This window comes from Galleria mellonella, unplaced genomic scaffold, assembly GCF_026898425.1.
Source record: "Galleria mellonella isolate WM207_F2 unplaced genomic scaffold, CSIRO_AGI_GalMel_v1 utg33, whole genome shotgun sequence".
Classification (NCBI taxonomy): domain Eukaryota; kingdom Metazoa; phylum Arthropoda; class Insecta; order Lepidoptera; family Pyralidae; genus Galleria; species Galleria mellonella.
The window spans coordinates 13,998,916-14,022,500 of NW_026442079.1; the positions used below are offsets into that span (position 1 = coordinate 13,998,916).

General features: G+C 38.0%; 2 protein-coding genes across 2 annotated transcripts; one reads left to right on the forward strand and one right to left on the reverse strand.

Moving 5' to 3' along the window:
* Positions 1-30: 30 nt before the first annotated feature.
* On the forward strand, positions 31-10,034 carry LOC128201050 (uncharacterized). The gene is made up of 9 exons (XM_052896590.1): positions 31-222; positions 649-725; positions 1,483-1,522; positions 2,430-2,543; positions 4,408-4,609; positions 5,548-5,714; positions 6,172-6,270; positions 7,190-7,230; positions 9,813-10,034. The coding sequence occupies exons 1-9, from the start codon at positions 206-208 to the stop codon at positions 9,977-9,979; spliced, it is 924 nt and encodes a 307-aa protein (XP_052752550.1). The 5' UTR covers positions 31-205; the 3' UTR covers positions 9,980-10,034.
* A 1,521-nt stretch (positions 10,035-11,555) lies between these two features.
* Positions 11,556-22,493, reverse strand: LOC113512668 (proton-coupled amino acid transporter-like protein CG1139). The gene is made up of 8 exons (XM_052896716.1): positions 22,318-22,493; positions 19,178-19,238; positions 18,525-18,675; positions 17,517-17,723; positions 16,778-17,056; positions 15,030-15,208; positions 13,850-14,019; positions 11,556-13,198 (listed from the first exon to the last, which is right to left on the reverse strand). The coding sequence occupies exons 1-8, from the start codon at positions 22,367-22,369 to the stop codon at positions 12,960-12,962; spliced, it is 1,338 nt and encodes a 445-aa protein (XP_052752676.1). The 5' UTR covers positions 22,370-22,493; the 3' UTR covers positions 11,556-12,959.
* Between the last annotated feature and the right edge of the window lie 1,092 nt (positions 22,494-23,585).

The window sequence follows — 23,585 nt, forward strand, 5'->3', positions numbered from 1 at the left end:
GTAGTTTGAAAAGTCACTTCATTTATTAAATATACAAAACTATTTACAATAGTCCTCTAAAAAAATAAGTCCATGCACTTTTATCAATGTCACACCATGTCATTATTAATATAGACTGGTCTGGGCTCGTGGGATTGGCGCAATCATTAAATATCCTAAAATCTTCAATGGTACCGTCCTAATAACAGAACTAATTACAATTACAATGGCATCTATTTTGTTGTAAGTTTTTATATATCCTATAATATGTGATCGTCATATAAAATTACCCATATGGTCCCGGCATAGTATAGCTACTCCTTCCTCCTCTGTAAGTGTCGTAAGAGTCGACTAAGGGAGAGCGAGGGATGGGCAACAGCGTCCCAAACCAGCGTGGCAAACAAGTGATGGAAAGTGGTAACCGTCGCCTATAGACACGACCAATACCATGGACATAACAGATTATACTGTTTCGCCCATGATACCCCGCATGCGTTGCCATTCCTGAGGACTCAGGTGTTATTCCTCTGTACCCAGTAAATTCACGCCATATCCCCCTTTCCTCCCTTGTTGCGAGCATTTATAGACCACAAATGCAGTGGCCGTTTATGATCAGGTGAAATAGTTTTCTCCAGACTTGCTGTGTATTAAAAAGTTTAAAACTAACAGATCCGAGGGCAGTGACTGTGCGGCTTCAGTCGGTGCTGGCGAGGGAAAACCATGGTCCTATATTCTGCCTGCACGAGGTATAAGAACATTTTTTTTTATTATTTCAGCCGTTAATTGACCACTGGTTGACATAAGCCTTCCCCATAAGGGAAGTTTTGCCAGTAGTTGTTACGCTTGGCAGGCAGGTTGGCAACCGTAGTTAGGCTTTTAGAGATGTTTTAAGAGGGACATGATACAGATAAGCGGAACAGGAACAAATAAAAAAAAATGTTGCAATCTCCCATTGCAACTTTGAATTTGCATTCCACATTGGGAGGTATATCTAAAAAATGACTATTCAAAAATGCTTATATTTATGTTTACTTGAAAAATAACTTATTATTGTTGGTTACAGTATCATTTTCTGGTATGAACTTCACTATATCACTATATAAAGTCGATTACTTGGGTACCTCTGTCCCATTCGTGTTTCAACCGTGAAGCAGTTGTGTTTGCATGGTTGTGTTTCGGTTTGGAGGGTGGGATATGGCGTGAATTTACTGGGTACAGAGGAATAACATCTGAGTCCTCAGAAATGGCAACGCATGGGGGGTATCATGGGCGAAACAGTATACTCTGTTATGCCCATGGTACTGCTCATGTCTATAGGCGACGGTTACCACTTTCCATCAAGTGGACCGTCAGCTTGTTTGCCATTCTAAGTTGTATAAAAAAAATCAAGTATAAGGTAAATATCTTAAACTGTTAACAAACAGATAAACAAACTAATTTTCACATTTATTTATAAGGATTTAATTATGTAAAAATGTATTAAAATTCATTTCAATCGGCCAGGGAGGAGTTCCCGTCGTCGGTCGCGCTCGTCGCCAGTTCGGTAAGTTTGTTTAGACCAGTGTTTCCCAACCTTTTTTGTGCCATGCCTCACTTGAACATTTCTAAAATTTTTATACCCCATACATAATTTTTCCGGACAAAGTTTACTTGACGATTATAATCGCCTAGTTGATATTTTGGTAATGTTAAACGAAATTATACCTAATAAATATTTACAGAATTGTTTTTAATTTACTCTTTTTTGTTAAATTTAGCACAAATATCTACTCATAGCGTTACTTTTAATTGGCCCGGAGCAAGAGGGTTAAAATAGCTTCGAGTCCATTTTTTATATGCCCCCCCCCCCTTAACTATCAAATTGCCTCCCTGTAGGGCGCGAGCCCCACGTTGGGAAACACCGCTTATGTATTCGTACTTCAAGTACTTTTTTCTTTTAGAAAAGAACTTAGTTTAACTCATCATCATATCAGCTTTTAACTGTCCACTGCTGCTTTCCCTTGAGGGGGAGGCAGTAGAACATAAGTCTCCCCCTCAAGGGGGAGGCTTATGTAGCAGGCAGTAGGCAGTAGTCGCCACGCTTGGCAGGCGGATTGGCAACCGCAGTTAGGCTTCAGAGATGTTTTAAGAGGAACGCTGGTGCCCATTAATCATTTTCCCTTAGTCGACTTACGACACCCACGGGAAAGGAAGGGGTTATTGTTTGTTTTTAATTTTTTTTATTGTTTTTTTTTCCTTTTTTTTAATTTAAATTAATTAATAGTTTTTAATATTATTTGTCTATAGTCTTATTGTATGTCAATCACATTATACATATATGTATAGTATAGTTTTTGAAAACAGAATCTTAATAATGTTCAAAATTATATTTTAAATTGTGATCAAATTTCGACCACTGTAACTATTACTAATTATTTTAGATATACCATAATTAATCTTTCCTAAAACAGATGTGCAGTGTCGTCGGCGCCCCGCGCACGCAGTCCATCTGCGTCGTCTCGACGCCACTCCCCTGCGATCAACTGCTCGTATCCGTTGCAACCTGAATGCAGCTGCAATCAAATGTAATTTCGAGTTCATCATCTACGTTTCAGCCATTCTCCGTTCACTGCTGGACATAAGCTCCCCCATAGACTGCTATAAGGAACGGTCCTGAGCCACCTGTATCCACCGACTCCCTGCTATGCATTTTAGGTCATCATTCCCTCTAGTGGGGAGTCGTCATACTCTGTGTTTGCCCGTACCGGGTCGCACCTTAAGAGTCTTTCTTCTCCATCGGTTGTCGGTTCTTCGAGCTATGTGACTAGCCCATGGCCACTTCAGCTTGCTTATACTTGCTTAATTTAATTTAATCCCATAAACAAGTAATAAATACATATTATTAAAGCAAAGGGGAAAGAAATTTCTAGAATATGAGGCAGCGTGTTACTGTATGCAAATGGTCCAGGTTCATACTTTGTGGAATATTTTTTTTAATGGGTGAGAATGGAATGGTAGCTCCGATTGCGCTAACGGTATGCTGGCGGGGCACCAGTGAGGAATGATAGGTAAGAATGGAAGCAGGTCAGTTAGTTAATTGTGAAGAGTTAAGAACTAGAATTAACCACGATGGTTTCCAGGGCGAACCGCCTACACAGTCGACCTGATAAAGTATATTGCTAACAATGCGTCTGTTTTTTTAATAGATGATAATGGAATAGTAACCCTGCTTGTGCTAACGGTATATGCTAGCGGGATACCAGTGAGGGATGATAGGTCAGAATGAAAAAGCAGGCCGGTTAGCCCATCGTGATGAATACATTTGGAATTCAGCGCGATAGTTTCCAGGGGGACCCACGTGAAGGTCGACCTGACAGGGTATATTTCTGACAATGGGGATTAACCTTCCCATTACTAATAATCCCTCTCCCCTCCCATAATTTCAGGCTGCTGAGGCGATGATGGAAGCCAATTTTAAAACCAATCCAAAATTGATTGAAAAATCGGTGGACATATATGAAAAAAAAAAATTACAATTAAACATAGAACCTGCTTCTTTTTTGAGGTCTTCATTATACCTTTATGAATTGTAATTATTTTTTATTTTTCGCTCATTAAAACAAAAACGTGTCCCCCTAGTGTTTATTTTTTTTATTTTTTTTTAAAACATAGTGCCAACAATCAATAACAAGACCGGACCCACAACAAATGCCGGTAAAGGGGACACATCTGAGGGCACCACTCAGAACACCCAGACCCGGGCCTATACAGGAAAGGTCGTCTCCTGCATTGGCCCGCTCGGGACTCGAACCCGGAGCCTCCTTATCGCAAAGCCAAACAACCGCTCTTGTGCTACGGAGGCCGCCGGTAGATTATACCAAAAACGGAAGCGCATGTTTACTTTACACGTGACGTCACAAACTAAAAATATCTACTAGTTGAGGAGAGGGTACCGCCACACAAATAAAAAAATAAATCGACCAACCAATTCCAAAACTGTCCCCGTCTAAGAAGTTGAACATCACGCCGAACGAGTCGGGCATGAGGCCGGCGATGACAGTGGATGCCTGCAGGCTCTCGTCCGGCAGCATTGGAGCGATCTCGTTCGGTGGCATGGTGAACTCGTGCGCCGACATATTGTTGTAAAGTGCGCGAGGCCCATCATTCTAGGAATGTTTTTTATGAGACGAAAAGGAATGGTGTTTCAGTATACGTTGGCTGGGTACCAGTGAAGGATGATAGATGAAGATGATCTAAGATTAATTGGCCCCCGTCCACGCGGGGGGATAGGATTATTAGTAATGGGAACTAGCTACCCCATTGCTGGTAATATATCCTGACAGGTCGACCTCAACGGGGTTCCTCCTGGAAATCATTGTGTTTAGTTGTCGAATTCGTCACTAGTGGCCATCTGGCTTAAGTTTCTGACAATAGTTGTTCGAATATTAGATCGGATTGGTCGCATGTCACTGCCTACTTCTCGGAGAAGCCGCCGAAGGGCCCTCTGCGGCTTGTACCCATTATGGCCAGTCCGGTACCTGTGATGTCCTCAAGACATGAATCGCCACACCGACAATCGGATCTTGCGATTTTTCCGATGAATTTCCCTGAAGACAATGAGCTCTCAATACTTGATCCACCGAAAATAAAGGTAAAAATACCTATTGGTCTTTTCAATTGTAAAGACATTTTATTTTATTTTTTTTAACTATAACATTTAAGTCGATTGGGACAATTGTATGACTGTAACTACTAATAAACTGTCAGTTTTCTCATATTGGGTTTGCTGGAAGATATCTCTATTGGAGATAAGCTCGCCTTTGTGCACTATTATGTTTGTTTTTACATTTTAATAACCGTTTGTGTACATGTAATAAAGAATAAAGAAAGAAAGAAAAATTATATTTATATATTTTATACAATTTGGACTACACCATGGTCATTACAGAATACTCAATGGAGTCCACGCTATACCTCATACGGTGCTAATTCTAATGATTTTTACGGTCTTATATTTTATCTTGCATTTTCATTGCCATAATTCACCTTTGAAATATTGACAGAAGCAAGGGTGGAGCAGAGGGAGATCTAATCTTGGATTCTGTAAAATATGCTATGGTCGCCATAACTATCCACAACACAATATTTTACTCGTATTGTTGCTTCCTATGATGTTATTAGTAATTGACATCTACCCTTGCATATACTGAGGAATGAATATCTTGGCAACTACTATTTTGCTTGCTTTCTTGTTTAAGAGGGAGATTTTGTACAAAAATCGTTTACTTGGTTACCTCTGTCCCATTCGTGTTTGTACCGTGAAGCAGTTGGATTTACATGGCAGTGTTTCGATTTAAAGCATGGGATATGGCAGTGAATTTAGTGAGTGAGTCCTCAGGAATGGCAAAGCATGATGGTATCACGAGCGGAACAGTATACTCTGTTATGTCTACGGTACTGCTCATGTCTATAGGCGACGGTTACCACTTTCCATCAGGGAGGCCGTCAGCTTGTTTGCCATTCTAAGTTGCATAAAAAAAGTAATTTGTTTAAATCTTCTCGAACCATCTTTGCACATGGTGGAAGTAGCAACACGTAGAAACGAAGAGAAAATCAAGCGGTCACCATCGGCGACGTGTTGTACGTCGCTTGCTGCACGACCTGGTGACCAGCTTGCCACTGTCTGCCACCGTGTCTCCGTGTCCTGTCACCTGTCAAGAGACAAATATGTCATCCACATGCCTAACAGCAGCGAAGTATTTACTGTCATTTCTTTTATGTTACTCGAAATGCTAAAGTTGATGGCCCACCTGATGGTAAGTGATAACCGTCGCTTGTAGAACAGCTTCACGGATGTCACGTCATGTATTATAATTTTTATTGGAAAAAGTTGTCATCTTAATTTGTTTATTTGTCTAGTTAGTTTATTTATTTATTCAGATCTCTAAAAATTTTATAACTTTGTGATTTACGTATACATGTGAGCAGTATTTATATATTTTTATGTATTTGTGTAGATGTTTATATGCATGTATGTATGTATATGTGTATATGTATGTGTACACATATATAATGAGTAGGGATATAAATTAACATTATTACATGTTACAACGCCATATTTAAAAATTATAGAATTTTCATCGTGCCTCCGATCAAACTGTTTATAATTACTCTTCTTCCTTAAAACCAATACCGCTTACATTTTTTTTTCAGAGTATCCCAAGCTGTGGCCGCCGCTTCTGTATCTCTGATGCCCACTCCACGAACTTCAGCTGATTGCAAGCACGTGGCAGTGCAGGCGTCTGGACGCATGTAATTCACAAAAATCATTATTTTTATTCTATTACTTCTTCTGTTGCAGGAATATCAGTATTGCTAATTTTTTATGGTAGACATATCAATACGTTAAAACGGTCGGGCTATTTATTGATTTATTTTGGATTATTTTTAGGAACATCAACAGCATATTGCATTATGACACATATAACAAACATTAAATACAATACAATATCTATGCATATGTCTATTAAAGGTATTCACAGCGTTTGCTTTAACATAATCAATCAATATGAAAAGAAATAAAACAATTTTAAGAAATTAGGTAATAATATTTTTTTTTATACAGCTTAGAATGGCAAACAAGCTGACGGCCCACCTGATGAAAAGTGGTAACCGTCGCCTATAGACATGAGCAGTATCATGGACATAACGGAGTATACTGTTTCGCCCATGATACCCCCCATGCATTGCCATTCCTGAGGACCCAGGTGTTATTCCTCTGTACCCAGTAAATTCACGCCATATCCCACCCTTCAAACCGAAACAGCCATGCAAACACAGCTGCTTCACAGTTGAAACACGAATGGGAAATATAGGGAATAATATAGGGAAGGCCTATGTCCAGCAGTGGACGAATAATGGCTGAAATAATGATGATGATAATGATAACGTTTAAAATATTTGTTATCTATTAAAAAAATATTTTAATAGTTCTTTTTAGTTTGGAAATATACATATAATAATGCTGGTATTGTGAATAATATCTGTAACTATGATAAACAGTGAATTAAATTGGCAAGTTTAAAAAAAATATTAGAGTTACATATTAATAGATTATTGTACAATTTTTATTATTGGATTATTATTGAAAAGCAATTCGTGTTACTTTACTAATAATGACTTTTGTATCTTTATAAAAAAAATGGGATTTAATTAAAGTATTTTTGTGCAGAAAATGTGCAGAGAAGTACCAAGATGATGGCTATATAATAAGTAAGTGTAATATGCCCATAATGTAGTTTTATTTTATGCAACTTAGAATAGCAAATATGCTGACGGCCCACCTGATGGAAATAGGTAACTGTCGCCTATAGGTATGAGCAGTACCATGGACATAACAGAGTATACTGTTTCGCCCATGATACCCCTCCATGCATTGCCATTCCTAAGGACTCAGGTGTTATTCCTCTGTACCCAGTTAGTTCACTGCTATATCCCATCCTTCAAACCGAAACACAGCCGTGCAAACAACTGCTTCACGGTAGAAACACGAATGGAACAGTGGTGTCCAAGCAAACGACTTGTACAAAGTCTCCCTCTGGTGTAATAATAATAATGTAATATATACATTTCTGCACCTTCAAATCGTCATCATCACCTTCCTACCCTCATCCCAATTAGTATTTGGGGTCGGCGTAATATGTTTTTTATCAATATTACAAAAAGAATTGTTTTATACTTAGTTTTACGACCGGCCGCCTGCCTGACGTCAACCCTCTTTGGGAACCCTTTCTGCATCTTCATATATATAGAAAATATACATACAATGGGTCACCCCTTCCTTTCATGCGTGTTGTAAGCGGCGTCTCGTAGGGTGGGTTTATCCCTCTCAAAATATCACTAAAAGCCTAACTGCGGTTTCCAAGCCGTCTGTCAAACGTGTCAACTACAGGCAAAACTCATAGGGGAGGCTTATGTTCAACAGTGGACTGTTATGGGCTGATAGAATGAATGACTCTTAATATATACATATTGCTATATTAATGTACTAGCGGCCCGTCCCGGCTTCGCACTGGTGGACATTTTTACAACACTTTAAAAAGTGGTCATTGTGATATAACAATAATAGTTGGACATATAGTATCGCGAAGTTGTTTGTAGTTATTGATATTTTCTTCAATATTGTAGAACATACTTTTGTTCTATCACCAATAGTTTCCGCAGCGCACGCGACGAAAGATATTTTATAGCACTTTTTTACACCTTGAGTTACGTTACTAAAGTTTTATTAAGGATCCCTAATTTTTTCTAGCAATAAATATAGCCTATGCTACTCAGGGTGAATGTAGCTTTCTAATGGTGAAAGAATTTTTGAAGTCGGCAATGCAGTTTTTGAGTTTATTCATTACAAACATATATACACACAAAAATATAAATCTTTCCTCTTTATAATATTAGTGTAGATGAAATCGCATCTATATGTCTTGAGGTAGATTTTGTATAAATTGATATTTCTCCGCCTTACCTACCTACCTATTTATTCTACCAAACAGCTTGCTTGCATGTTTCGGTTGAAAGGTAAGTTAGCTGTAAAATTTCTTGGTATCATTGTTATTTCTTCTTCCCATCGTTTCACTCTCTCAATCGAGGTTAGGAATATCCAGTTAGATTCTCAGGCATTGCAATGGTGGTAATGCAACTGACTCTATGGACTCGCCTCTTACCGTTTTAGACTCAAATATGACACCCTTCAAATAAATGCTTGATGAAATGTGGGCAGAAAATAACCGCAACTAATGTATTGAAAACTAGTTTTTAGTGCTCGACTTCGTATGCGTGGATTTTAGGAGTGGCAAGCCAATAAGTTAGACGACAGTAGACAGCGTATGCTTTTTTTTTAGCGTATTGCGACGACAGTACCCACTCACAGCCACTTTCTACCATCGTACGGCTCGCCATCGACAGTGAGTTCATCCTCATGTCCTACAGCCTCAATGATCGCGTACTGCGCGGTTTCAGAGATGTTTCCTCCTACGAATACTCAGGTTGTGGAATGAGCTCCCTGCCGAGGTTTTCCCAAGAGACTACAGCATGGGGTTCTTCAAAAGGGAGGTAAAAAGGTTTCTTCAGGGTCGGCAACGCATGCGTAATACCTCTGGTAATGCAGGTGTTCATAGGCTACGGTAACCACTTACCATTAGGTGGGCCGTATGCATGGCATAAATATTAATAATACATAGACAGGCAAATAATAACTACCACCAGACAATTTTGTTCTTAAATAAGTCTATATAATCTAATATATATAGTATCCTCATAGAAATGTTTCGACAAAAACAGGTCAACTTTTTCATACAATTTTGCGTAATAAATAGTTATGAGTGATTCCTTTATTTTTGCATCTTTTTAATGTGTAAACACTCATTTTGTTTATTAAATAATACGTCAAGATACAAGAACAAGCATATAGAACACTGATAAAAAGGGAGGGGGAAGGTATTGTTAGTAATGGGGAGATTAGTCCCCATTGCTATCAATATACCCTATCAGGTCGACCTCCACGCGGTTCCCCCTGGAAACTATCGTGACTAATTTATCGTTGAAATCGTCACGATGGGCTAACTGACCAGCCTTTTCGTCCTCATCTATCACCTCTCACTGGTACTCCGCCAGTGTATACCGATAGCGCAGGCGGAGTTACCATGCCATTATCACTCATTAAAAAAAAAACACTGATAAAAAAACGAGTTAATTTGACAATTACCTGACAAAAGTTGATCCGTTTTTGATGTTCGATGCTCCATGTATATAATTTAAGCGCCTATGATAATCATGTGTTTTTCCGTCATATATAGGTGGGTCCAAACGGTTGTCTACGAAGGACGAGTGGGTAGGCGGGGTGCGAGCGTTACGCGACTCTCACGTACGACTGGTGCTGCGGCAGCTCCGCCACATCAAGCGGTTGAACCGCGCGCTCGACCGGGCCGCGCCGCCGTTTCCAGTTCGCACCGTGAAGCAGTGATCGAACTCTTGCAGCATAAATGTGGCTGTGACAACCCTAACATTTGTTTCAATATATAAAAAAAATATATATATATAAATTGTATCAATAATTCGACACCTGGTGAGGTTCTTAAATATACTTTTTTTTTTATGGGTAAAAATGGTATGGTAACCCCGCCTGCGCTAACGGGATACGCTGGCGGAGCACCAGTGAAGGGTGATAGATGAGAATGTAAGCAGGTCAGTTAGCCTATCATGGTGAATTCATCAGGAATTAACCATGATAGTTTCCAGGGGGAACCGCGAGGAGGTCGACCTGGTTGGGTATCTCAGTCTCCATTACTAACAATCCCTTTCCCCCCCTCTTAAGTGTACTAGCGTCCTTATTTAGAAAGCAGTTTTGACATGTTTTTTTTTACAACACGGGGCAAACGAGCATGCGGCTCACCTGATGGTAAGTGACTACCGCCGCCCATGATCACCCACAACACCAACGGCATTGCAGGTGTGCTGCCGGCCTTTTAAAAGGGAATATGCTCTTTTCTTGAAGGTTATGTTTGTAACCCTAAACATTCCTCTATTTCCGAGAGTTATATACGTATAAAGGTAGCACTTGCTCACTAGTATGGCGGGTAAACCTGTAATCATCGAATCATCGATTGTCAGCATCATGTCGGCCTTTAACTGACCACTGCTGAACATAAGCACTATCATACCTACTTGTACAACAATTAGTCCATTACCTTAAGGTTGTCTTGAAAATATTGCTCTCAGCAATAAGACCGCCTTACTGTACTTATACAATTGTATCGTTGCGTTTGTTAATTGTCTTGCTTATTTCCTATATTGTATAATGCAAATAAAGTATACTCATTCATTCATAAGCCTTTTGGAGGTTTGGCCAGTAGTTGCCACGCTTTGCATGCGGATTTGCTATCGCAGTTAGGCTTTAGAGGGGTTTTAAGAGGGACGCTGGTGTCCACCTCTTGCTCTATCTCAGTCGCCTCTTACGACACCCACGGAAAAGGAAGAGGTGGACTATTCTATGTCGGGACCTAGACGGTCATAATCATTGTGTTCTATCATATAAGAAGCCGTGTGGTCCCGGCATAGAATGGGTCACCCCTTTCTTATTCGTGGGTGTCGAAAGAGGTGACTAAAGGAACTTAATGTTCTAGGTATGGCCAGCAGTGTCCTTTTTAAAACAACATCAAATCCTGTGGTTGCCAATCCGCCTGCCAAGCGTGGCAACTACTGGCAAACCTCTCTCAAAGGGGAGGTTTCTATTCAGCAGTGGACGACTGATAGAATGGTGATATCAAGAAGACCCGTTACGTACCCTCAGGATACTCTCAGTATAGGATGAAGTGGTAGTGGGAATATATATATATTAGAAATAAAACAACAATTATATAAAACTAATTTAATACATAACAATACATGTTATTTTCAAAACACTATTTGATATTATCAAGTCAGATATCTTAATAATTTTAAAATTATGTATTTAAAATTGGCGCTGGCATATATTCTGCGTACCAGGGATGTGTACTTTTTCCGCATCGTGGCATAAAATCAATCTACACGATGCTCAGCGAACATCCCCGACGCGATACAGAATCGTGGCAGCCTCATCAATACCTGGACGCGTTATTATATTGGATACAGAGGTCGCTGTAGGATTTTTGAGTATATACAGCCTACAGGATGCACGCGTATATACGCCAATAATTAAAAAAAAAATTATTGGCGTATATACGCGATATACGCCAATAATTTTTAAATTATATTAATTTTATCATTTCATAATCCGACTGGACTGTAAAAATTTTTTATTACAGTATTATAATTCATTAAGCTGTAATTAAAATTTGTTTTTAAATATACATAATAATAGCGTTGAAATCAGAGTAAAATCTATATAGTACAGAGTAAAAATCCTCTCAATGGTAAACTAAAATAAGGAACAGCCACGTTTGTTATGGTAGTCTATGGGGGAGGCCTATGATCAGCAGTGACCAAAGAAAGGCTGATATGGTAATGATGATGATATATTATGAGTACATTTATATAAAAGAATAGTGTAATATCCTTTAAAAGTAGTCAGTCCTCACGTTAAGGAATAGTTAGAAAAAAAAAACATAAAGCGTTAACGTATCGACTTTGTACAAAAGTCGATTGCTTGGGTGCCGCTGTTCCATTCGTGTTTCTACCGTGAAGTAGTTATGTTTGCATGGCTGTGTTTCGGTTTGAAGGGTGGAATATGGCGTGAATTTACATGGTACAGAGGAATAAAACCTGAGTCCTCAGGAATGGCAACGCATGGGGGGTACCATGGGGGAAACAGTATACTCTGTTATGTCCATGGTACTGCTCATGTCTATAGGCGACGGTTACCACTTTCCATCAGGTGGGCCGTCAGCTTGTTTGCCATTCTAAGTTGTATAAAAAAATCTTTTTAAGAAAATCCTTTACCTTGTCATTTATGACCGACATTATTTATTAAAACTACATTATTTATATCATATTGCACATTATTCTATGCGTGCAACCTGTGAGCTGTATATACTCAAAAATCCTACAGCAACCTCCGTATCCAATATAATAAAGCCGTCAGGGTGTTGATGGGGCTGCCACGATTCTATAGCGCGTCGGGGATGTTCGCAGAGCATCGTGTTGATTGTTTTTATGCCACGATGCGGAAAAAGAGCACATCCCTAGTACTCAGAGTACGTGCCAGCGCCAACAGCGCCCTGAGTTTGATAGCAAGCAGGCTGCACTGTGTGTACGTTAATCACTGCTGCGCAATCTCCAATGGAATTGTACAGCGGTGATTATCTGTATACTATAATATATTATGTGTGTGTGTATTGTGTATGTAAATTTACTAACATTAGTTTTTAAGAATATTGTTACTAATAAATATTTAATGGACCAAAAAAGTCCATAATAAAAGTTAGTTTTTATTATTATTAACTCTTCAAGACGACCGGCCAATGTTAAAAGTCTTGAATGATTTCCATTATGCTAGTGTAACAGCCAGAGATTAAGGCGAACATGCCTACTAAAATTATTGTAATGTCGCGAAACAGTTTATATTTGAACACACCGTAAGTGGTCGGGTACCAGACGCAAGCGTCGATCAATCCGGGGAATACGATCGCGAGTAGAGACAGGCACAGGGCACCGAAAAGCGATATGAAAGGACCCAGTGTTGGGACCGCCACCGCGACAGCAACTGGCGAACAAAAAAGCTTAATTGAAATATATTATAAATCGTTGAGGCATGACAGATCGGGATTTAAACTATAGCAGTGCAGGCCACATACGGTACAAACCATGTAGGTATAAATGCTCTTCCCTTCAGGTGGAATGAACTCCAAAAGGACAAAGGAAGTAAAAAGCGTAGGACTGCTTTAATTTGTTTTTACAAATGTACGACTTACGGATAAATAGTAACCGTTGCCGATAGATATGGATCTTGGGCATCATAGAATCTAATTTAATTATAATTTGTGGGCATCATAGAATACACTGTGACGCCCTTTGTACCTCTTATGTGATGCCTTGTTATCATTGAGGACTATGGTCTATGCATACTGTAATGTTACTGTGATATCATATTCCAAACAGAAATATAGGCGTTTTTTGTAGAAATACGGGTCGGATAGAGGTATACTTATAATGATGGTGGGAACTGGTAGGCATTGAAGTAGTTTTATATCCAGCAATGGATTATCATTGGGTTATTGATGATTATGTGGGCCGTCAGTTCGTTTGCCATTCTAAGTGCTATAAAAAAACATACAAGTATATATTTATATAAAATATGATAATAGGTAAATGGAATTACGAAATAACCTTAGTTCAATAATAAAATAATACTTACAGGGTATAAGAACCAGAACTATTCTTAACAAATAGTCGACAAAGAGGGAGCGTTTTTCTGAAATTTTCTTTTTAATCTTGCGCCACGTGATCGCGTATGCAACGAAGTTTTGCAGTGGAAACGACAGAAAGATTGCAATCCCGAACAGCACTTTGGCTACTTGAGCTTTTCTGTAAAAATAGCAAGAATCTTTATAGTATATATGTAGCTAAAAGGGGTTGAATCGAATTAGGCTGGTAGACTGATGCAGTTAAATCAGAAGTTTCCTTTTTTCTTAATATATTAACTTATAAACTTAATTATGAGTACTTTTTATTTTATTACCGGTTTTTAACATACTTCTTATAATTGTTTAATAAGATATTATCATGAAGTTATGAAGTTTTTAAGTATAATACAATAATCAAATGGTAAAACTTCTAAATTTTCACTTTTAGAGATTATATGTTTAAAATTTGTAGAAAAACACTTCAGCGTTTCCAAGATATGCTGTTTACATTATAAAACGCCTTTTACCATAAAATTACAAACCAATATTATCGTATTGTATTGTATATTTGTCGTCTTGCTTATTTTCTATCTACACTAATATTATAAAGAGGAAAGATTTGTATTTATGTGAGTATGTATGTTTATAATGAATAAACTCAAAACTACTTTGCCGATTTCAAAAATTCTTCCATCATTAGAAAGCTACATTCACCCTGAGTAACATAGGCTATATTTATTGCTAGAAAAGATTATGGATCCTTACTAAAATTTTAGTAACGTAACAGAAGGTATAAAAAATGTAAAATAAAAATATAAAATATCTTTCGTCGCGTGCGCTGCGGAAACTATTGGTGATAGAACAAAAGTATGTTCTACAATATTGAAGATAATATCAATAACTACAAAAAACTTCTCAATACTATATGTCCAACTATTATCGTTATGTCACAATGACCACTTTTTAAAATGTTGTAAAAATGTCCAGCCATACGAAGCCGGGACGGGCCGCTAGTATTGTATAATGCAAATAAAGTATACTCATACTATAAATCAAAATATTCTAGTTTGTTGTACACAAAATAATTGCGAGTTTATAATAGTTGATTATTATTATAAACTTAGGCATTTTTACAATCAGGCAAGGCTGATGCAGGCAAGGGTTCGCTTATCTCCATTTACGAGTACTTACTTTTGGTCTGAAGGCAGATTTAGTGTGATGGATGCCTTTATGTTGTTGCCGTACTTGAGGTACCCAAACACACCCACCAGCGTGTACAGAATCATAATAACTATCATGCCTAAATTGAACAACCCACAAATTCCGGTGAACTTCTTTGGACAGTCCATATTATATTCCAATGCCAAAATCTGCATTTGAAAAATCTGATGATATATTTAAGCAAATAGTAAAAGAGTTTAATATAATGTTTTTACTATATTATATACTATTATTTATATATTTTTTTTCAATGAGTGATAATGGAATGGTAACCCCGCTTGCGCTATCGGTATACACCGGCGGGGCACCAGTGAAGGGTGATAGGTGAGTATGAAGCAGGCCAGTTAGCGAATTTAAACAAGAATTGTTCACGATGGTTTCCAGGGGGAACCATATAGAAGTCGACCTGATAGAGCATATTGCCAGCAATGGGGCTGTCAAACTCCATTGCTATTCCCCCCCCCCCTCACTATTATTTATATTTACTATATTATATAATACATACTATACACAAATTATAAAACCATGAAATCATATCAGCTTTTAACTGTCCATTGCTGAATATAACCCTCCTTTGGGGGGTTCTGCCAGTAGTTGCCACGCTAGTCAGGCGGATTGACAACCGCAGTCGGGCTTTGGAGATATTTTAAGAAGGACGGTGCTGTCCAACCCTTGCCTTTCCTTAGTCGCCTCTTATGACACTCACGGGAAAGGAAGGTGTGGCTTATTCTATGCCGGGACCATACGGGAACATAATAATAAATCATTTTTTTTTAATATTTAATTAATCAATTAATTTTAGTACTTTATTAGTAGTCTTTGAACCGATTGTACGTCAAAATCGGTATCTTTTTCGAAATCAGAAATCTAAAGTACCTCATATTAAGAGAGACGCTACTGCCCATTTATCGCCTTCCCTTAATCGCCTCTTATGACACCCACGGGAATGGAAGAGGTGGCCTACTCTATGCCAGTATAAGCTATTGGGGAGAAAGGGATTGTTGGCAATGGAGTTCGACAGCCACATTGCTGGCAATATGCCCTATTAGGTCGACCTCCATGTGGTTCCCCCTGGAAATCATCGCGAACAATTCTTGTTGAATTCGTCACGATAGGCTAACTGACCTGTTTCATCCTCACCTATCATCCTTCATTGGTGCCCCGCCGGTGTATACCGATAGCGCGGGTGGGGTTACCATTCCATTACCACCCATTAAAAATAAAATACAAGCTATTTCTTCTTAATTAATATAAACAATATTAATTAAGAACAAATGACTAGAAGTACTAAGTATTGTACTGACTACAAGTTTTAGGTTTAATGATTTGTGTGTTTAAAGGTGTTAGCAGTTAGGTGCTGGATTCTTGGTTGATCCATTTAGGAAATGAAGTTCTCTAAATTGAGTCTGGGCATTCTGGTGGCCCCCAAAGGTTCGTGGGATTATGTGAAATTTATTATTTATTAAACAAATACATCGAGACGTAAAAATTGCTCAGTTTCTCATGATATCAATAGTTAATTGAATTAAATAATAGCTAGTATACAAATTTTTAACTGCGTTTTAAATAACAATTGTTGCAAACTATCGTATCAATCTGTCTGTTGGTACACAGCTTATAAGTCTGCAAATTGGTAGTATTTTGTACGCGTAATAATTAGTACTGAACACTCGATGCACAAGTATAATTTTTCGGTAAAGATATAAAGAAACACCCACCACTCCTACAGCTTCGAGAGCAAATAGAGTGATTCCAATGAACACTGGAATATCGACGAGGCTTTTTAATTCATATGCGTCATCAGGCAACGAAACGTCATCTTCCACGAGATAGAAAAATACCAGGATCAAGCCAAAAATTGTCACTATGTTGGAAACAGTGGACATGGGTGTCATCATTTTCAGATCTTTGATTAAATTTATTAAGATAAGTGGTCCAAGGATTAAACACAGATGCAGCCTCAACGACGCTTCAAAAAGATTGTAGTGGTCGCAAACCTGTCACGGCAAACAAAAAATATTAAAATTTTAAGGTCTTTACCATAATTACCAATATCTTCATTTGATAATGATTATTTATTCTTGAGCATTTATAAATTATGATATTTTTAATTGAGCAACCGATTGTACTTCGTTGTTTTGTAAAGCTGAAGTGATAATGTTGGCAACATATTTGGGTATGTTACAAATCATCACGAAATGGATGAAACTTTACACAAATTTCGACCAAAAGTTAAATACAGCAGATACTCTACTAAACGGAGAAATGACCTGAAACCTGTTTCAGAAAATGGATTGGTATAAGTAGCTCAAAGCTGTTTCTTGAAATTCTACGCCTATATTCAGTGTTTGACAATAAATTGGTCGTCAAGATGATACTAAATCAATGATATTCCGTTCATATGCTCAATATTTTTTTATAGTAATATGGAAAATTTTGGTAATTTCTTACACTCACCTGCTTAAGATTTTCCGCGACGAATACAAAATATATAACGCATATCCCGAGTTGCCATGTAACTAGCACTATGTCTACAAAATAATAAACTAATTTTGCACTCCATCGTAAACACGGTGGTCCAGATTGTAGTGCAAATAGCATGGATTTCGGGTATGCCATATAACCTCTCTTTTCTCGTTGGCATATTTTGTACTGTGCTATGATCTAAAATTTAACAGAATAACTGAAATAGACGTGACAAAGTTTGTTTGTGGGAACTCATTCTACATTTTATAGCTCATCAATATCATACATGGCATTCTTTATTGAGTTTATAAAGTTTGCAGAGGATTAGCTGAGACTTTCACTGGAATGTGGAGAGATTGGTAGGAAAGTTTAATCTTCTCTGTTCAAAATTACAGATGATGCATGTGAATGCGTTACAAATTATGCCTGCTTATTTAAAATACTCCTTGTCATATATCAGTCACTTTGCAAAAGTACCGGGCCCGAATTGACGGAACATGTAAAATGCATGTTTTTTTCTATACAATTTAGAATGGCAATCAAGCTGACGGCCCACCTGACGGAAAGTGGTAACCGTCGCCTATAGACATGAGCAGTACCATGGACATAACAGAGTATACTGTTTCGCCCATGATACCCCCCATGCGTTGCCATTCCTGAGGACTCAGGTGTTATTCCACCGTACCCAGTAAATTCACGCCATATCCCTCCCTTCAAACCGAAACACAGCCATGCAAACACAACTGCTTTACGGTTGAAACACGAATGGGACAGAGGTACTCAAGCAATCGACTTTTGTACAAAGTCTCCCTCTGTAAAATGGATTGGACTGGTATGTGGATTATAAAGAAGCATCCAATGTTATTTTATTTGCCAAAATGAAATAATATATCTCTATGTAGTACTTCGGCAAGTTAATAACAAGGTTTCTACATATAATCAACCGAGAGGACAATTTCTTCGACTTTCTCCCAGTCGGGTAAAATACATTCCACATACCAGTAGCTGGATGCAGTAAGTCGCGAAGAATCCAATAGCAGGAATAGCAATAACGCCATTAATTAAACCCAGACGTCGCACGGCGTCCGGCATGCACAGAATACCTGCTCCAATGCTCGCCTTCAGAAGATGGATCATTGTATCCAGGTACCTGTTCCATATTTTTATTTTATGACAGAATGACAAACAGTCTGATGGCCCACCTGATGGAAAGTGGTAACCGATGCCTATAGACATGAAAATTATAGAAAGCACCTTTATTCCCATGGTACCTCTTATGCGTGCATACCACACAACAGCCCCTTATCACTTCATCTAGTGGGAGTCGTCCTACACTACGGTTGCTGGTACGGGATCGCCGATCAAGAACTTTAATTACCTATCGGTTGTCGGTTTTTTTATACAACTTATAATAGCAAATAAGCTGACGGCCCACCTGATGGAAAGTGGTAGCCGTCGCCTATAGACATGTGCAGTACTATAGACATAAAAAAGTATACTGTTTCGCCCATGATACCCCCAATGCGTTCCTGAGGACACAGGTGTTATTCCTCTGTACCCTGTAAATTCACTGTCATATATGTCATAGGCTGTAAAAGAACATATGTAAGTAAGAACGGATCTCTTTAAGATATTCTTCTGTAAATACTTACGATGTTGGTTTTTCTATGACACGATGTGCATGAGGATCAAATATAATTGTATCCTCTTCAGCTGCAAAAGTGTGACGATTTGTAAATTATCTATACATAGTAATGAGTTCGAACAGCCCCATTGCTGACAATGGGGCTAGTCAGGTCAACCTCCACGCGGTCCTTACTGGACACCATCGTGGTTAATTTTTGTCGAATTCTTCACGATAGGTCAACTGACCTGCCTTCGTCCTAAACCTATCATTTATGACTGGTGCCCCACCAGTATATACCGATGACGTATTAGGGGATACCATTCTATTAAAAAAAACACCATAAAAATCTCGTGTCACAGTGTTTGTTATGATCGAATTTTTATGTTTATAATGTATATTTGGTAGGTCTAAGAATAGGTCGTAGACTATTTTATATATATATATATATATATTTATTTATTTATTTATTTATTTATTTATTTGAAAATTTCTCACTACACTTACAGTTTCCCAAAACATGTAGTGAGCCAAAGTTTTATTTCATAAACTTACAAATTTTGTACAACATTTTAAAAATATACTTCTTTTGTAATTAAATATGTCAATATCTGGCTGCTGAGCAATCAGAGAATTGAGCAGAGAAATAGCCTGATACGTGGGAGCAAACTGAGCAGTACAGGTACGAACCGGCGGTGCCGATAGTAGTCTACAAGCACGCAATCGCATGCAGCGTTGGGGTGCGTACAAAGAACAACGGCTAAGAGTTACAGGATTGTCTATTCCGCCGTTGAGCAACTGATAATAGTGCATCATCAAATTGCACTTTCGCCTTACCTCGAGCGTGTCTAGACCTACCATACCGGATACGAACAGTGATGGGTACAAATAAGGATAGTAGCCGTAAAGTTTACTATATAGAACACGTGCAAATTTCCTCTGAACTCTTTCTATCATTATCTTGTATTTTGTTTCATGAGGGTTCCAAATAATTGAATTGAATTCTAAAATGCTTCGTACAAATGAATAATATAATAATAATATTGCACCTTTATCTTGAAGTTGTGCCGACTGTCTTATCACAAAACCTAACGATTTATATGCACGACTACAAACGATGGTTATATGATTATTAAAAGTTAAAGCAGTGTCCAGCGTAAGGCCTAAATCGCGTATTTGTGACACACGTTCAAGCGGCGTACCAGATATATTGTAGACATAAGAATGGGGAACACGAGACCGCGTGAATGTGACCGATTTACACTTTGAAATATTAAATTCCAAGTTATTATGTCCAGCCCATGCCACAACGTTGTCAATATCTCGCTGTAGAGTTACACAGTCTTCCATGGTTCCGATAGCCATGAATAGCTTCACATCGTCAGCAAACATGAGACACTGAGCAGTGTTAACAACATCTGGCAAGTCATTGATCATAATTAGGAACTGCAATGGACCCAGGGTACTACCCTGGCTTACTCCGGAGTCGGTAACATAGGATCGGTAACATATCTCTCCCTCTGGTAATAATTGACACTCATCGCGCCATCTAGGCGTAAATGATCAGTGAGTCATAAGCAATCAATTTAACATACTCTATACCCAGTGTTTACTCCGACACTGATAAGAGCTACTACTGTGGTAAACGTATTTAGTTCACGGACAAAATATAGCAAACAAACAATATGTCCGCAGGTATAGTATGCATATCATCAGTTTCAGATGAACTGCACACTTATTTACCCACCTTTGTAGTTTTTTTTTAGTGAATGTGGAATGGTAACCCTGCCCGCGTTATCGGTATACGCTAACGGGGCACCAGTGAGGGATGATAGGCGAGGACGAAAGCAGCTCAGTTAGCCCATCGTGAAGAAATCCGCGAGAATTAGCCTGATATGGTATATTGCTAGCAATGGAGCTGTTAGATCCCATTACTAACAATCCCTTCCCCCCTTTGTAGCTATAAAAAAGTAATAACATCTTAAAATATAAAAATCTAGTTTTACGATGTTCGTTGACCTATATCTCCAAAACTGCTCAATTGATTTTAATTATATTTTCTATTTACGTATCTTTAGATCCAATTGGTTTTTTTTTCATACCGGTAAGAAAAAATAGACGTGATAGGGAGGCGAAGGAGGCAAGTAGTTCATTCAACTAGTTGATGTACATAGGTATAAAAACTCAAGGTGTACAATCATTTATAATATGTTCATGTCTATAGCCGACGGTTACTGCTTTCCATCAGGTGGACCGTCAGCTTGTTTGCCATTCTAAGTTGCATAAATAAATCAGAGTCTAAATATAGGTGTTTAAAATAGAACGCAGTAACCAAATTTACGCAGTCACATTTAAGTAACCAGTAACCTTTTCAGGCAAATGTGCAGAAATACCGAAAAAAAAATAAAAAAAAATATAGAAAGAGAAGTAATTTGCATAGACACCTATCTACCATTCATGTTTCTACCATAGTAGCTGTGATTACATGACCGTGTTTCAGTTTAGGGGACATGGCATAGAATTTACAGGGTCATTCCACTATAGTCCTCAGGAATGATAACGCATGAGGGGTGCCATGGGCATCACAGTAGATTGTAATCTTCATGGTGCTGTTAGAACAGCACCATGACGACACTCGCCTATAGACATATGGAACATGCCTATAAGCGAGGGATACCACTTTCCATCAGGTGGGCAGTTAACTTGTTTGCCATTCTATATGTATCATAAAAAAAATATTGTTACAAATTTTGTAAAAAAATATATTTCTGTGGTCCAATTTGAAGCTTAATTACAGTTGAGAAAAATGGCCAAGAACATGGACTGTTGTTTTTTTTTTAAATAATAACTTATAAGTGTATGTTTATGTCTGTACAAACTATTAAATGTCTGGAAGAGATTGCTTAGCGATAAGGCCGCCTTTTGTATCACTTCTCATTAATATGTACTGTATTTGTTATTTCTCTTTTTACTCGGTGCAATGAAGTGTAAAATAAATAAATAAATAAATAAATAACAAATCACAAAAGTAGATATAATTAAATTATTCGAGTTATTTCTGCAGAAAATAGCATTCCATAAGAGTAGACTGTTTTCCTGTATAACTAGCTCCAACTAGTGCATATTGTCTATGAATGTATACATAGTATATATGTATGTATTACATACCACCGCCTGTAAAGGTCTCGACCACACCAGCCATAAACTTGTAAATGAACATTTTTGCAATTTTTTGTTTAATATTGCTCTATGAAAGTTTCTTTAGACAGTTTCCTTTTCAGGAACTACAGGCAATAAAAAATGTTATCTTTAATATACAATCACCATAATTAACAAATTACAAGAATGCGTAGTAAATAGATGAAAGTTTGGACTTATTCCTCCATTAGCGTTGAATTGTCAAGTTTTTAAGGGAGACAGAAAAGTATAGTTAGATTATAGCCAGCCAGTCTCTTAATTCTTTTTTAGTTTTATAAACGAAAACTGTGCTAATATGATAAATGTGAAAATTTATTTGCTTTTTAACTCATAGCGCCGTGGGGGGGGGGGGGGAGGGACTGTTTGTATTGTGGACTATCAATCCCATTTTTTTTTATACAACTTAGAATGGCAAGCAAACTGACGGCCCACCTGATGGAAAGTGGTAACCGTCGCCTATAGACATGAGCAGTACCATGGACATAACAGAGTATACTGTTTCGCACATGATACTCCCCATGCGTTGCTATTCCTGAGGACTCAGGTGTTATTCCTCTGTACCCAGTAAATTCACGCCAAATCCCACCCTTCAAACCGAAACACAGCCATGCAAACACAACTGCTTCACGGTTGAAACACGAATGTGACAGAGGTACCCAAGCAATCGACTTTTGTACAAAGTCCACACACCTCCACATTGGTTCTCTCTGGAAACCATCGTGCTGAATTCCAAATGTCATCAGGATGGGCCAACTAACTTGCCTTTTCACCCTCACCTATCCTATCATTCCTCACTGGTGGCCGTCAGCGTATACCGTTAGCGCAGGCAGGGTTACCATTCCATTACCATCTATTAAAATATACCACCTCATAGTACCTTAAAGGCTTAATCAGTCACTATTAAATTTGGTATATACATACGTACTATAAGAAATGAAGATTTTTTCATCCCAGTTAATAAACACTCTAGCCTAATGAGATTTTAATATTAAAAACAAGATTGTGTCTACCCTTAACCTATGGTATGTATGTTATATGATGCCAATGATCATACATTTCCATACATTTTTATGTAAATAGCAAATACTAGCCATTCTACTTAGTCTTATTGTCTTAAAAACTCTATTCTTTTTAACTTGACATTATAGTTAAATTCCTATGTGTATTGTCGTTGTGTTTTTTTTTAAATGGTAACGTTATGGTAACTTTAGGTTTAGTAGTTTAGTTTTTTTTTTAAC

What these genes read in the sequence shown, in the direction of transcription:
- LOC128201050 (XM_052896590.1), top strand. An exon ending in CTATATTCTGCCTGCACGAG is followed by an intron (nt 726 to 1,482) that starts GTATAAGAACAT and finishes TCAATCGGCCAG; the next exon opens with GGAGGAGTTCCCGTCGTCGG. An exon ending in AGATGATGGCTATATAATAA is followed by an intron (nt 7,231 to 9,812) that starts GTAAGTGTAATA and finishes CGTCATATATAG; the next exon opens with GTGGGTCCAAACGGTTGTCT.
- LOC113512668 (XM_052896716.1), bottom strand. Translation starts at nt 22,369, where the DNA reads ATGTTCATTTACAAGTTTATGGCTGGTGTGGTCGAGACCTTTACAGGC. An exon ending in GTCATAGAAAAACCAACATC is followed by an intron (nt 18,676 to 19,177) that starts GTAAGTATTTAC and finishes AATATGGAACAG; the next exon opens with GTACCTGGATACAATGATCC. An exon ending in CTCTCGAAGCTGTAGGAGTG is followed by an intron (nt 15,209 to 16,777) that starts GTGGGTGTTTCT and finishes TTTCAAATGCAG; the next exon opens with ATTTTGGCATTGGAATATAA.